Genomic DNA, 15,916 nt, shown 5'->3' with positions numbered 1-15,916 from the left:
GCACATATGAGGACATTACAGCTTGGCTTTCTGACAACGTAGTGAATTCTGCTGCCAGAGTTTAAGAGTCAATTTTCCTAAATGTCCATTAAAGTTTAATTAATTTGCTTGAAATGTGGGAAAAGAGCTGACATTTTTAAGAACTTTGATGGATATTATAGGAAATTTGAAAATCCTTTTGTAATTTAAAGTATTTTGGTTTTTTTAGAGTTTTTTTGTTGTTTTTTTTTTGGGGGGGGGGGGGGTCTGCATTGGAATTTTCATGGGAATTTGGGAAGTAAATTTCAGAGAAATTCGGGAAGTTGACATTTTGGAATGTGATTTGAATTTTGGGGGGGATTTGCTTTGTAATTTTAGGTATTTTCACAGCTACTTGGGACATTCATTTGTAATTTTTGGGGGAGTATGATTAGGAATTGAGGTGGTCCCTTTTGTTTTGAATTTCTTTGGATGTTAAGGGGAATTCTGTCATATCAGGGCATGGGGTGAGAAAATGGCAGATTTTTTGGGATACTTGACAAATGGGTTTAAGAATTGTCACAGAAATGTTGTGTAGTTTATCTTTGTGATTTTGAAAAAAAAAATCCAATAAATTCAGAACTTTTGGTATAAAGTTAGTTGATGTTGGCCTTAACAAGTCCTCCAGTTCATCATACTTCTCACAATGACTGACATTTCTGACTAACTAAAAACCCTCAACAACTGACCAACATACAGCCAAAACATCTGCTCTACAACCTATCCAGTTTTGCATTTACTGCAGATACATTTGAGATGCAGAGATTTTTGGCCATAATTTTGGTCAAAATTAATTCCTGTTCAAAGATAAGGCTAAGCTTTTAAACTTATCTGGTCCTATTTATCCAAAATACCCGTGAGAAACTAAAAGTATATTCAAACAAAAGCTCAAGTCTAAAGAGGACATTCGCCTACAACTTCACTTAAACAAATCTACAGCTTTACAACGAGCCAACTGGAGGAGGAGGAAACTACTGTCGTGTTAGTCAGTGCCCCCATCTGCCAAGTACAGGAACATCCAGGAATAGCCTTATGAGTCTCTTTCCGAAATTGGCAACTTCTGCGTGAATCTTTAAATAACTCCAGAGGTCCATTTCTGTCTTGTTTGAGCGTTGCTTTTCTCTAAAATATCCTTTAGTCACAATCGATGACCGGGATAGTTTATTACTCACTGTTTGTTAGAAATATCAACGCAGTAACCGTGGAGAACGCGTACTAAGCCCGCTCTTATGCTATAAGTATAACATGCTAACGCTATTAGCAGCTGTGTCTAGATAGTTAGCAATAGGAAGCTAAGTTTGAAGCGAGAACGCAGTACTGTTAAGGGGTTATCAAGAGCGAACAAGTTGATATTTTCCTTTCTTCTGTTGCAATGTATGTTGTTAAAAGAGCTTCGATGTTATTTTTAAACTGGACTGCCTGGACAACGAACATGTCGTTAGCATGTTCGCTGCAGTCTGTAGCTGTACAAGTTAGCTTTTAGCCGCTAACAGTACACCACAACCATAGTTAAACTCTTGTTGTAGTTCTCATACAGCGCTGTTACAACGATTGCGGGCTTTAACAGTTCAGAAATGATTAATTCGTGGCCTCTTTAGGTCGATGATTCTAGCGGCTGATTTTTGATCCTATGGTGTGGGGGGACATGGTATATGTACCAGGATGGCCGAGTGGTTAAGGCGTTGGACTTAAGATCCAATGGACATATGTCCGCGTGGGTTCGAACCCCACTCCTGGTAAAGCCTTTTAGTGGCACTGTTCTAAAGCCTTTACTTTAAACAAACACGGTGATCTATGTAGGCAAACACAACCTGGCATGACAATACAAAACCCGCATTCCTCACTAAAATAACAACTTAAAAGAACAATTAGTAAGTAAGGGACAAAACCTTATGCCATTCTTATTTATTACAACTGTTCGTGTTGATCTACCAATGCACAGCAAAAGATACTTCTACTCAGTGTCGTTATGTTTCTTTGAAATTAGCGAATCATAACTATCTTGAACCTTAATGATATGATACTGGTGTTATGATGTAAAGAGTTACCATGTTAACAGGTGACTGTCAGCCGAACGCGTCTGTGGTTGTCATAGTTACAGCAGATGTTGGGAAGACGCAAAGTTTTCTAACGAATCATAAAATAAAAATTAATAAATGTGGTGAGTATACCTCAAATCATTCCAACAATTGAGTTTAACTCGCTTAGTTAAAGAACATGTTTAAATATCTATCATTTAGTGTTGTATTTGAGAAGGGAAATGCCCAGGAAAAATCTGATATCGCCTCTTAAGGCATTTGGCCACAAGAGGGCACTCGAAGATATGCTTTAAGTTTCCTGGCTGGAATCCAACACAACCCCACTTTGAGCCTGAACACTTTCACCCCTATAATTTCACTCCAAGGGAGATGCCTTGAACTCATGTTAACCCATTATCCACCTTTACCACAAGAAAGCCTTCACAGAAAATAGCATCTGTGGGAGTGCTGGAAAACACTATGAATGAGAACAAATAGTAACTGAGAGAAAAATAAACATCCCACTGCATCTTAAATAGATGTCCTTGTTTAAAATGTGTTTCCATGCCAGTGAATCAAAGGTAAGCTTTCCTTCCTCCCTATCTTCTTGGTGTGTCTATTTTCACAAATGCATAAATATGCTATCACTTGATAGGTGTTGGAAGACCAAGAGAGCACCAATTTATGAAATTGAGCCTCTTCTCTGAGTTACATCTACAAAAGAGCCCTGACAACTGAGAAGGAGGGAGAAAGATGACGACTTAGAATGAAGATCGACAACTCTGGACTCCAAACGCTTCACAGGCATTTCCAATGGGCCTCTTACCTATTATTCAGTCTCTTAGGTACTGGAAAACTTGTTGCTTTTCAGGCTGAATGTATTTTCACATTTTGAAATCTGTCAGTTTAAAAGACATGCTAGCATTTGTTCTTTCCTTCATCCTGGTTAACACAGTGCACACTGTTTTTATTTATTGTAACAGTGTTTGTTTTATTACTGCACGCCCTTTACTCTGTGTATCATGTAGGATTGTCAGAATACCAGAATTTTAAACTTTATTTGATACTAGAAAAATCAAACAACAACAGGACTTGTTTTGATACCACAGCAAAAGAAATTAAAGTCTTGGGTACCCAATATTGTGATTGTTTTGTCATTGAATTTACAAAAAATTGCAGGCAAACTCCTGAACATCATTTTGCACCATAAACATTTTTTATGCAATCAACACATAGTGCAAGACCTTGCCTGCATTTTTATGCAGCTGTCTTAACAAGAGTAGCTTTTAGGATTGTGGAAATGAGTTATTGTAATATAATATATCACAATGGCGCAAAATGTGTGTTTTAAGCATACTAAAAGAGATTGGATTTATTAGAAGGCACGTTGTGTCACGAGAATTTGTCTTACAGCAATAATCCAGCTGTTTCTGAGGTATTTAAAAAATAGATTAAAAAGACGAGACATTTGTACAGTCTACGTTGCATACCGAAGTTATTGCTTGTATTGGTTAGTTTCTCAAATTTGTCATGTTTGTTATTTAAAAGGGGCCCCAACAAAAGTCCTGTTGACATGCTGCAGAGTAGACTAAGAACTGTGCCATGCATCTACACAGTATGCATGCTTTAGCATGTGCTTTCCCTTCTAACATTTTCCAAGAAAATTATCGATGAAAAGTTGACTTGTCAGAGACAAGCTTTTAGATATTTCTTGCATGTTGATATTCTTCAAGAGACAATAAAGAGGTGCCAGTCGAAGGAAGATTGGCCATCATTAAAATGTTCATCCTATAAGGTGATAGGACAAGTATTAAGGCCCTGGATATATTTTTGATGCAGCAATGATCGACTATGTATGTATTTTTGACATGAGGAGGCACTGTTGGACCTAAATACTTTACTAAAAAACCGGTATACTTTTCTTTACCATCCTACTGGTTTAAAAAAAATGCTTTTTTTTTCATAAGGCTGAACTAGAATTTGAAAGATCATATTAGCTCTTGTAGCTTTGTATGATCTATTCTCGATGCCTTTAAGTGGAAAAGTTACATTTTTTTTCTGGCACTGTAAACATTCCAGTACTTATCCCACACCATTCTTGTAAAGCTCTGCAGTTTTCCACTGGGAATCACTGGTTTCACTGGTGTTGCGTCACGTGACGCCCACCGCGCCATGTTTCCATCTCAGCGTCAGGAAAACTTTTATAGCCAGAGGGAAAAGCTTAAGACCAATGCCAAGCTACTGAGGGTGAAGACTACGTTTCCGATAATAACCTTACAAAATAAAATCTTGAAATGATACGTGTGCTTGTTTCTTCAAAAAAAATGTTTAAAATGAGTGAAATGAGAATCAGTATCAAATGTTATGAGCACAAATGATAAAACTCTTATGTTTCATATCATGGAAAGCAGTTGAAATGCGGGTTGGACAGGAAATGACAAGGTCAAAGTACAAAAAGTACATTGAAATTTTAGCCACGTTTTTTTCCGAACTAAACAATGTTTTCATGTCCTTATAAAACTAGCAATATAAATAAACTATATTTTTAACTCAGTCATTAATAACGCGAATTAAAGTTGAAGTAAAATTGAACGCAAACTGTTGAAAACATTAAATAAATTTTAAAAAGTCAGTTATTTTCATTAATACCAGGGCGATTAATTATTTCATACTTTGAAACCAATGGTAAGAGGGAAAAATACTTCGTCTGACCCTTCGTATTTCAGCACTTCCGTTATGTTTTACCAATTACAGCTTGCTTGACGATGGTGCCAGCAGCAGGGAGAAAGAGTGAAGTAAGCAACAGGAACAAAGTTGTGGGACCTGAGTCCACAGCACCGTGGTGTTCACCCGTGAAATGTAATAATAATCTCCGTGTTTCCAATAGAGACAGCCTGCCGTGTGTTGTAAAGTCTACGGCGGTTTTTGTTTTAATTACGCAGAAAAAGGCGTATTTTACGCTTTTTGGGGCACATTGTGGAGACTGGATGCGCTGGAGGACGGCTCTCTTTACTTAGCTGTTTCGTTAAGAAAAGTGGCTCGTACCTCGTGAAAAATGCCGTAAACTAGTTGGATGTACATTTTGAACTTTTGAATATATTTTACCTGTATTTGCATTCAATCACGCTGCACGTTTTGGACTTGTTTGAAGGAGCACGTCCCCTGACTCATCGGTGACAGCAGAGGTGAGTGAGTGTGATTTAGATCCATGGAAAACCTCGGACCAGTAACAATAACCTTTATTGTATGAGCGGGATACGTGATTTAATTAAAACAGCAGAGTTAAACGCTGAGTTTACTATAAAGTTTATAAGTTTAATGTTGAAAGAAGACATCAAACAGTGTACTTTGTTAACCTGCTTGCAGCTGGCTTGGTGTGCATTAACCAGACTTTCCTGCTTGATGAAAAGTCAGCAAGCTTGAAATGCCACAGTCATACCCAAGAGATAAAACATTAACTAAGGCAAGGCTAAACCGAATTTAAAGTCGAAAAGTAGGTTTGCTGTTTTAATCTCATGCCTGAAGGGGTACAGTGCTTAAAATTATAATACAGTGACTCTATAAAATCAAAATTGAAAGAACTGAGACACACTTTTTAGCCCCAAACAGTTCCGTTTAAACAGATTGTTTCACTTAAGTTGTGTTGTCTCGGTTGTCAAGCCTACTCAAAAGGAGGAACTGAAATTAAAGAGACTCGTAGACTTGGGTCCTTTACTTTACAGACGTTATTTTTGGATCTTGCATCATCCCCCAAGAACTGTAAGTCATCAGTGCTCTGATAAAACAACACATAAACTCCATTCATGGTAAAAGCCGACTGTTTAGGGGAGTGAACACGGTCATGGTTTTGTTTAAAGGTTGCCCTGAATTTAAACAGACCACATTCATGAAGCATTACCTTTTTACTTATTAGCTAAAGCTGCAACTAGACTCAGAGAAATAATGTGAGAAGCTGCACAGCGAAGTGAACTCAGGTTAAGTTAGACATTAGCCGATTATGATTGAATTATATTTTGGAGCTGCAAGTAGAGCAGTGTTCCATCATTGTTTTTAAGGGAATAAAAGATTACTTTTCCAAGTATTAGTACAGATGGACACAATAAAATGTGGTTGGTATAATTATGTTATTTAATTCATACTGCAGGAGAAACTCCTAACTCTAATGGGAAATGATAGTCTGGGTTTAGTTACCATGCATTATGGTATGTTTTTAGCTGTGTCCTCAAAACTTTGACTTAAATGACCCAATATTCCTAATCTGACCTTGTCATGCGTCATTGGTAGCATGTTAATTTATTGCCCCCAGAAGCTGGAAACTAAAATAGATGTGCGGTGCTTCATATTTTGCTACTTTTCAAATTAAAGGTGTCTATTTTAAGGTTGAACAAATTATCAATATGACAATTAAGTTAATTGTTGTTGTTGATCATCATTGTTGGGAGTATTTTACACCATTCAATCAGAAATTGGGATTAATCATAATAGTTTTAAAGTATATTGGCTATCACAGAATCACTGAGTACAGTGATATTGTCATTGTGGATCATACAGGAAATTGTATTGTATGCTATCCTCCTGAGTCACCATGTGATTCCCACACCTGCTGATTATTTAAATTGGTTAAGAGTATCATGCCGTATAGTGTCATGTAGTATCTTACCAAAAATATCATATCATACCATACTGTATTGTATTGTATGGTATCTTATCCTGTCAAGATGCCCTTCGTACTGCTAGATTAAGAGGGGTTTGGAGGTATCCTATCATATTGTATTATATAACAAGTTACCTTATGATTCACATCCTAGTGATAAGGTACTATGGTACCGTATGGTACTGTTCAGTATGGTATCGTACTGCATTGCATTGCATTGCAACACATCATGTCTTGTGTCATATCGTACCCTATTGTGTCGCACAGTACCATAGCGTATTGTATTGTATTGTACTGTATTATATCATCATATCTTATCTTGTATATTGTATTATGTCAGGATTTACCCTGCAATTCTTACTGCTAGATTTAGATGGGTTTGGAGGTATTGCAAGATATCATAAGGTATCAAAGGTATCATATTGTATCGTGTCATGTCGCGTTGTTTTCTGTCATGTTGTTTCGTATCATGAGTTACCCTAATTCCCACCCCCAGTGATCGGTAAAATTGCTTATGAGGTATTGGTTTGTACCACTTGGCACGGTTTCTTCTTATTATTAGATTATTGTGTTGTGTTGTATCATATTGTATCACATTGTATCAAGTGTTACTTGTACGTCCTGTTGTATTGCATAATATATCATGTAACATATTGTACCATACCGTAGTGTCGTCACGATACCAAAGTTTTAACTTCTTCACTGTCGGAGGAGGCTGGTGCTCAAACTTGTACAAAGATGAATGACTGACAGGCACGTCCTTCTGACTTGCTTTCCTTGCTCACACCGCCACTTAGTGGAGATGCATATAAAATGTAATCCTCCAACCTGAGTGCTGTATCAGTCATATCAGAGCCATATATGACCTGCAAAGAGGTGTCGAGGATTCTAATACCAGACCATTTGAAAAAAAAAAAAAAGTAGGCTACAGTAAAGGTACTGAAATTTTGGTATTTCGTGCAACACTACCGCACTGTATATTATTGTATCATATATATTGTAGGGCTGAATGATTTGCAAAATTAATCTAATTGCGATTCTTTTCCCCCAATATTGCGATTGCAATTTAATGTGCAATTATTATTAAGTTCCTCATCTCATGTATTTTTCAACAAATACAAGTAATAAATCATTCTGTATTTAACCTAAATTCAGTAACATGGAACATCAGCTCTAATGATACTCCCTGGGTAAGTCAGCAGCATGCTTTGACGTTGCAGGGAGCGCATTGCTAGAAACCCCCATATAGATACATTTATGACAATGTTTACTGAAAATTATGAAATGATTTCGCAAGCAATTGATCCATAGTAGGATGATTCTGAATATGATGTTGCAACAAGGTTTATGCTATATAGGAGGAGGCTGGGGTGGAGGGAGTTAACCTTTCCCAACAGCAGCATGGTGCATCAGCATTAATGCAAGAAGGGATTAGCCTAAGTCATATTTAAAAAAAACACTATGTTCTCATTTTGATTAAGAAAAACATGGGAAAAAAACAAAAAGGAGGATTTTTGTAAACCATTCTGAAAAAAATCGAGACTTGAAAGTTTGCATACTGTGCACAAAATTTCTGCCTTAAACCGGTATTTTAACAAATTTCAAATTAAAGAAATATTGCACATTCTGTGATTTGTGAATTGCAGCAGGCCATATTGCGATTGAATCTAGTTTTTGATTAATTGCTCAGCCCTAATATATTATATCATACCACATCGTATTGTATCACATTGTCTTGTATCTTATAGCGTCACATCCCATCTCATCACAACGTATTGTACTGTATCGTACCCTAGCGTTTCTTATCATAAGGTATCGTATTGTATCATATCATGTTGTGCCCTGTATGTCCTAACAGTTGTTTTATATCATGATTTACTCTGTGATTCTCACCCCTAGTGATCAATGAGATTGCTTCTGAGGTATTACATCAAATTAGTATTACAAGCTAACCTGTGATTACCACCACAAGTAATCTTTAAGATTGGTTCTGATGAATGGATAGCTATACTAAATCTCTAAACTAAGTCAGGTGTCTTCAACTGGTGAGTTAAAGCGTGAAAGTTGGTTGTGGAGCCTTTCTCAGAGGGTCACAAATGTCATCATCAGAGGGGCTTTTAGATGTTTGATATGCTCTCTCTCTCTCTCTTTGTTTTGTCAACTGTTTTGAACGATCTAAGGTCTCTGCTCTGTTGTTCATTATATGAATCTGATTGGTTGAGAAATATCAGAAATTTGCAGTTTCTCATATGATGTTCATAGTTGGTCCAGAGGCTTCTTCAGTTGAGAACCACTAAACAAAGTAAAGCCAAGCCAAATTAACACAGAAAGGACTACCTTAAGTATATATCACCATCACTTGAATCTTTATTGCCGTGTCAAACCCAGACTCTTGTCTGTTTTGTTCCTGGGCTCATTACCCATTCTTACAGCATCAGTTACCGTTACAGGGCTCATTTTACACAGAAGCAAGTGCCTAGATTGTCAGCTTAAGGCCATGGTGTGACTCCTGTTGGTTTCCTCCCTAACAATGTTGAGTGGAATTGAAGCCAAAGTCTCAAGCAGCTGTTAGTGCTTTAATGACCTTCAGTGTTTCCTCATAAAGTGCTTCATCTTCCTGCATACCATGTGACCTTGATTTACTGTTTATATGACACTTTCTCTTACCAGACATCCTTTTGAGATTATTTCCAGTTCTTGAACTCATATTAAAGCTTAAGTAAAGTCCAGATGTTTGCTGTTTTAATGCATGATAGAGAAATTGATCATGTGTTTTCTTTTTATTTGCTTACAGGTCTGTTGCTGAATCACACAGTCTCAGCTTAAAAAGGATTAAATTTATTGGTTGTGATGGCTTCTAAAGGTGACACTGCGGAAGGAGGAGCCAATGAGGAGTTTAACGACATCATCAAGTGGAGATCTGGTATGTTTGTTATCATTCTGAGGTCATAATTATAGTTTGATGCTCATGTCTTATAACTGTTTAGAGACAACTTTGTGTTGCACTCAAGCAGTGACTAAAAGGAAACTGGTCAGGGACAGAGCCAGAAATCCTGTCGTGCATGCAGTTGCTAACCTGCAGTTCCCATGGAGGCAGGGGAAGAGGTACACAAGCAAAAGCAACAAAAGACACAAAGAGAACAGGAGATGGTTGCCTGTAACACATTTGCAAGGAGAAAGAGAAAGTCAAAGAGAAAAGTGACCAATGGCAGAAGAGGGAAGGGTAGACAAGAATGTGGGGATGGGTTTAGAGAGCCGCTCCCTGTGATGTCTTTCTCTGTGGATCATTCCATAGGTTAATCTTTTGTAGACGCCACCCTCAGAGAGGGATAGAGAGAGAGCGTAAGAGGCAACATCGCTCAGGCAGGAGGAGTACTTTAGCTGAGCAACGTGTAAACATTCAGGTTCAGCACAATGTATTCAGTCTGGCTTCTTGTGTTGTTACCATAATTACCTGCTTTTGAAAGGGGTTTAACCTTAAGTGACACTGACCATGTGCTCTGCATTTGCTTAATGATCATGTTTTTGTTTGAGTATAAGAGATTTGAAAAGGAATGAAAAGTCAAATGGACCACTGTCTCCAGTTTGGCAGCAGTTTCAGGCCAAAATTACAAAACAGATGTGTTTGTATTCTGAAAGGATGCACCTCATTAATATTCAGAACTTAACTGTGACACTTTAAAGGGTGCACCTCACAGCATGTTTTCTTGAAGCGACTGTATGGATTCTGAGTTTGATAAGTATTGGAATCTCATCTAAAGTTGGCTGCTGCTTATATGCTGGGGTGTCTTCTATTGAAGAATAAAGACATTCAAAGTTATTGCTGCAAGTGCATGAGGCCTAACTCGATCAAAAATTCAATGTGTATTGCAAATAGCCACTTCAAGGCTCAGGATGTGCTGAATACAAAACAACACAGACTAGACTGACAGAGTTTGGTGCCACTTTATGACCGTTTTTTCTACTCTTCTTAGGTCATAATTCTGCCTTTGAAGAAAACAGGAAGTTTACTGTTAGAGTTAATGCTGATGGTTAGACTGGTAAGAACAGCAAGTGATAGGTAGAAGAAGACAGAGCGACTCGCAGGCTGTGAGTCTGTCTCATAAGAATCACCAGAGGCTGGGAACTCAACTACCGCACTGCAGCTAGTAGATGTGCAGGCTACATATGGGGAAAATAGACCGTGCTTGGGGCGCAGGTGGCCCAGGGGTTTAAGGTGCTCCCCATGTACACGGTCGGCACAGGTTTGAATCTGGCTTGTGGCACTTTCTGTCTCTCCCCAGCTCTCTCATTCCTGTTTCTGATTATAACCACTGTCCTCCCCTATCAATCAAGGCATAAAAGCCCAAAAATACATATATATAAATAAAAAGACAAAATAGACAGTGCTTAAAAAGCAACAAAGCTGCAGAGAAACTGCACGTTGTGGATTTTTATGAAAGACGTGGCTTACTATATATTTAGGTACTAGTATTCTAGATTTTTATAGTAAATAACTGGTTCTTCACTGAGATTATAAGTGAGCTGCCACTAACATTGGCTTTTTTTAGGGACTTAGCAATATGTTTCTGTGTACTGTTTAGAAGAACTGCAGATGTAGCTCATATAGGTCCACTTTATTCAAAGCTGTCATGTGACGTCACACATTCATGGAACCGCCTCCTGGTAGACAAGATATGCATCCTACTGCTGCTGTGCATTATAAAAAGCATGACCACCTACTGTACATGTTTTCGCCAGTTTTATTTTTTGTATTTTTGATTAAAAGAGTTGTTGTTCAGCTTGATGAACTCCAGTTAGCCAATTATCCGTATCGGCATTTTATTTTACTGATTATTGAAAGAATTAACTAAATCAAAGCACACTTTGTTTGTCGTTATGAATGCATATTGAGTTCAAATATCTGTTATCGGTCTCATGTGCTACTGATAATCGGTATCAGAGAAACCAATATCTGTTGACTCTTATCTCATAGCATTGTAAACTACTACTTATGGGAGTGATTTAGCACTCATCCATGCCTTCACTTCTCAAAAAGCAGCCTTATTGACATGGCAAATACATAAAATAGTCCATACTTACTTAGACTTTCATCCTGGCTGCTGTGTAAAGAGAGGGATTCTCCTCTACTGTAGCTATATCATGTATGTACACATCCCCAAACTAGAGCTCTGGCTGGAATATTTCTAATTTTATCAATTTTAAATGGTGTCCCTGTGCTGTATAAGGGTCCAATGTGATAAAAACTTAGTTTTAATTACTGTGAATTACTGTCATGCATTAAAAAGATAGAAGATTAAAATGCCCAGTGCCATTGCTCCACACAGCGGTTAACAGTACACGCTAGTATCCTAAACTCTTTTTGCCCTCCAGGCTTGAGGCTTCCATTTCAAACATGTGACTGAAAACTATGAATTAGACTCAGTTACCATTATACTCTCTACTCTTTGACCTACTGTCACATACCAAGGAATCATATGATTCAGTACATTTGACTCCATATTTCTGTGTCTTCTTGTCCGTCCGATAATGTTGTTTTTTTGCCCTAACACTTGCCATCTTAATACTTTTTTATTTTGGGTCAAAGCTCAGCTTGGAAACTACAATGCATGTGCAGAATACCTCGGACAGTTTGGCTCTGATTGATGCAAAAGTAAATCAAGCCCCAACTACATTATCGAGGTGTGTTAGAAAGACTTTAAGAAATTTGATTTTATGTGTCCATGCATTTCGAAAGTCTAGATTTAGTCAGATTAACAACAAATCCGCCATGTGTGAATGTTCTTACTGGTATCTGAGGAGTGGTCAATATTGACTGAAAGTCAAATCTAGGCCTGTTTTTTTCCTTAACCTGCCCCCATTCTGTATCGTCTTTTCTGCTTCCCTCTCTGTACTTTATGCATAAAAAGCATAACCAGTAGAGTGTGTAGAGTTCTCCATCCTCTCCGGTCCATGTGCCAGCTTCTAGAATCCGCCCAGCCTCACAATGCTGGCAGATTCAGTGCCAGGAATTCCACCACGCCGATGGAGTTTGTAATTTACAATGCTGGTGTTCAGACCACGATGCTTTTCTTATAAAGGTTCAGGTTTCCCCAGCAACCCTTAAAAGTTATGTTTTCTCTTATGGCAGAGAGGGGGAAAATTGAGCACGTAGCTTAGCTGCACACTGAAACAACAACGCTTAAGTCTTGGTAACCTGCACACTGTTTTCTTCAGACACTTACCTTACTTTGCAGGCAGATTTTTGTGGAGTGTTTTTTTCTGAGCAGAAATATGGCTTAAATATGTGTTTTTATAGTTCAGAGAATATGTGAACTCTGGGTCGAATTTTCAGATGGGAGTATTCTGTTTTTTCATAGGCCACGTGCTTTGCTCCAGCCTCACCCAAAACCACTCCTCTGCATGTCTTGCTGTCATCAGACTCATTATGACTTTAAGAATCAAAGCGTCTCAAGGTGTTCAGTAAGCCCTTTTGTAAACTGCACGGTGATTATTAACCTTCATCTCGTGACAGCTTAACAGACCTGTCTGCTGTGGTGTCTGATGTCAGAAAAAAATAGACTGGAAGCTATTTGGTGAGAAAATGAGAGTTTAGCAGCCTACATAGGGCTCAAACATGAGCTTTGAGAGGTGACTGACAAGCAGGTGATTCTCTCTCGGTGTGTGTGGACAGGTGGAAGGATGTTTGCACTGCTGAGACAAGAAACATTAGCGCACTTGTTCATATGATCATGCAGGCAGCCATAGGGGCGTGTTTGAATGATGGGAGAATTCATCCAATGAAGTGTATCCTCAAATCAGCTGATATAAACACAAGCAAACACACTTCTTGTGTTTTCACTACTAACTGGTAGAAAGTTTTTTGCACTGATGCAAGCAGACTCTGCTATTATGATTCATATTCTGTTCATTTAGTTATTTAAGACATTGTTTATTCCGTTTGTAAACTGCATGTATGTCCTGTGAATACTGGGGCAGAGATATGAGTGTGTGTGCCTGTGTCTGTTTGTTTGTGTGTTGAATGCCCCCCCATAATGGAGATCACCCAGCCGGACAGCCTGTCCGCTTCACAGACATATGCACGCTCATGTCTCTTCAGGGGGTTGCAGAGGGGGTAGTTGGTCATGTTTTCCAGTGTGTTAAGTAGTTATGCAACCTTGCAGTGAACCAGTGGGAGAAAATTAGGCCCAATAAAGGATAGAGAGATAAAGGGTAGCTGGGCAGAGCTCTGTGATACAAGAGGAAAAATTGCTCTACATGAACAAGTTTTGACATTATAGCACATTAATCTGTGAAAAAGGATGACTGTCTTGATAAATTCATCTTAATTCCAAAGCCTTTTTTTGTCATGTCTCTTTTATTGGCACTGAAAGATCTTCAGTTGTAAGAAATCAGGCAAAGACACTTGTGTTCCCTCTTGGAGATTCAGTCAAAAAGAAAGGCAATGAACATTATTTGCCAGCTTTGTCACATTGTGGCTGGTAAGTTTACTGTATTGCATAGGTGTCAAAGCCAAGGCCCAGGGGCCAAATCCGGCCTGCGGAACAGTTGTATCTGGCCTGCAAGATCATACGATCTTTCTGTTGTAAGTGGCCCACCAGTATGAGGTCTGCAGATTTCCTCCAGTAAACATTTAGACTTAACCTTGATGATGTAAAATATCCTTGTTAAATGATAAAAATCTGACAAAGTTAAAAGTAAAAAAAGTTAGATAAAAAGTCAGGAAGGTGGGAAAAGAAATTAATGTTGTCATTTCATAGTCTGAATTTTGCATCTCACAATTCCAACTTAAACTTATGATTTTTACTTTCCTTTCGTTTGACCTTCAAGATTCGCAACTCAAAAATTCTAAGCCATATTTTTACCTTTTGAACTTGTGATTTTGACTTTCTATCTCATTTATTTGCCTTTTCAAAACATTATTTTGCCTTTAAATTTCATGTTTTGACCCTTTTAACTAATAAGTTTGACTTTATCTCAGACTTTAAGCCTTTAAACTTATCATTTTTATTTTTTTTTACATCTCAGAATGATTTACTATCAGTGTTATTTAGATTTGTTAATATTTTACCAATGGTGAAAATGAGGTTGACAGTTTATGTGTAAATGTTGACCTTGTTAGGCCCTGGTGTAAGGCCTAAATTCAGAATCCATGATTGACCTTCACAATCCTGGCCTAAATAGTCTGGTCCTCAGGACTTCTCACTGGAGCAAAATCTGGCCCCAGACTCAATATGAGTTTGACTCCCCTGCTGTAATGCCTTCAGGGAGTTGTCACAAGGTACATCTGAGTAAAACTAACCATCACTCTAAATCATTGATCATCAACTGGAGGCCGCATCAGACCCCCAGAAGCTCAGTTAGATTCAGAAAAAGTGCTAAGGAAAAAAAAAGGGGGGTTGAGAGTTTGTTTTTTACTGCCTGAGAAGTAAAACAAAATATATTTTTCCTTCATGTGTTTTCAGAATATTCACATCAAATTACATGGCAGCCCCAGAAACATGGGGCTTAAAAATATCAGTCGCCCTTGTGGCTTGCTGCAGTATAGGGATTTAACTGTGTGAACGGGGACTGAGTTTACTGCTAAAGGCTAAAAATAAGGTACATTTAAAAAAAAAAAAAAACAATCATCTAGACAAATGTATTTCTTTTATTTGGTTCATTTAACGCACCGGCCCTCATAGTGTCGGCATAGACATAATCTGGCCCTTGTACAAACGTAGTTGATGACCCCTGCTCTCAATCTTTCATCCACTCTACTACCAAGTTGCTGAACTCTGATAGCAGTCAATTCAACTGACTTTTTAACTGCTTGGAAATGTATCTTATGTCTTATTGACATTGTTATGTATTATTTGTTGACATGTTTCAGCCGAATGTTGTGTTTCAGACAACTTTATTTATCTCAAAAGTCGTATTCTTGAGTTATTGAGTGGTATTGCATAGTATCATAGGCTGACATTTATTTATGCTGCCAGGACAGTCTTGTATGAAATTTCTTGATCTCAATGTGGTCTCCCAGGTTCAATAAATATCAATTAAAATAATTTCTATAGTATCATATTGTTTTTTATTGTAGCATATGCATAATGTACCATAACGCTGATGTTGGGCCACAACCTTGTATCTACATTTTTCATTATTTTGATTTTGTTTTTTTCACAAATCAGTGCCATTGGTCGTCCTTTACATCTCTCAGTGGGTTGTAACCAATTTTAAAGCACTA

General features: G+C 37.9%; 1 protein-coding gene and 1 non-coding gene across 2 annotated transcripts in view; both read left to right on the top strand.

Annotated features, from left to right (window-relative positions):
- The first annotated feature begins 1,674 nt into the window (after positions 1 to 1,674).
- Positions 1,675 to 1,757, top strand: trnal-uaa. The gene has a single exon. It is a non-coding gene; the product is annotated as a tRNA-Leu (tRNA).
- Positions 1,758 to 4,826: 3,069 nt separating this feature from the next.
- The window catches only part of utrn (utrophin), a 315,204-nt gene continuing 304,114 nt past the window's right edge, over positions 4,827 to 15,916 (top strand). The window contains exons 1-2 of the mRNA XM_041805540.1: positions 4,827 to 5,221; positions 9,485 to 9,613. Coding sequence (XP_041661474.1) covers positions 9,541 to 9,613 — 73 coding nt within the window. The 5' untranslated portion in view covers positions 4,827 to 5,221; positions 9,485 to 9,540. The remainder of the gene's footprint in view (positions 5,222 to 9,484; positions 9,614 to 15,916) is intronic.

This window comes from Cheilinus undulatus, linkage group 14 (genome assembly GCF_018320785.1).
Source record: "Cheilinus undulatus linkage group 14, ASM1832078v1, whole genome shotgun sequence".
In the NCBI taxonomy this organism is placed as follows: Eukaryota; Metazoa; Chordata; class Actinopteri; order Labriformes; family Labridae; genus Cheilinus; species Cheilinus undulatus.
The sequence above is the reverse complement of the archived record's forward strand: the minus strand, read 5'-3'. Positions and strand labels throughout refer to the sequence as shown.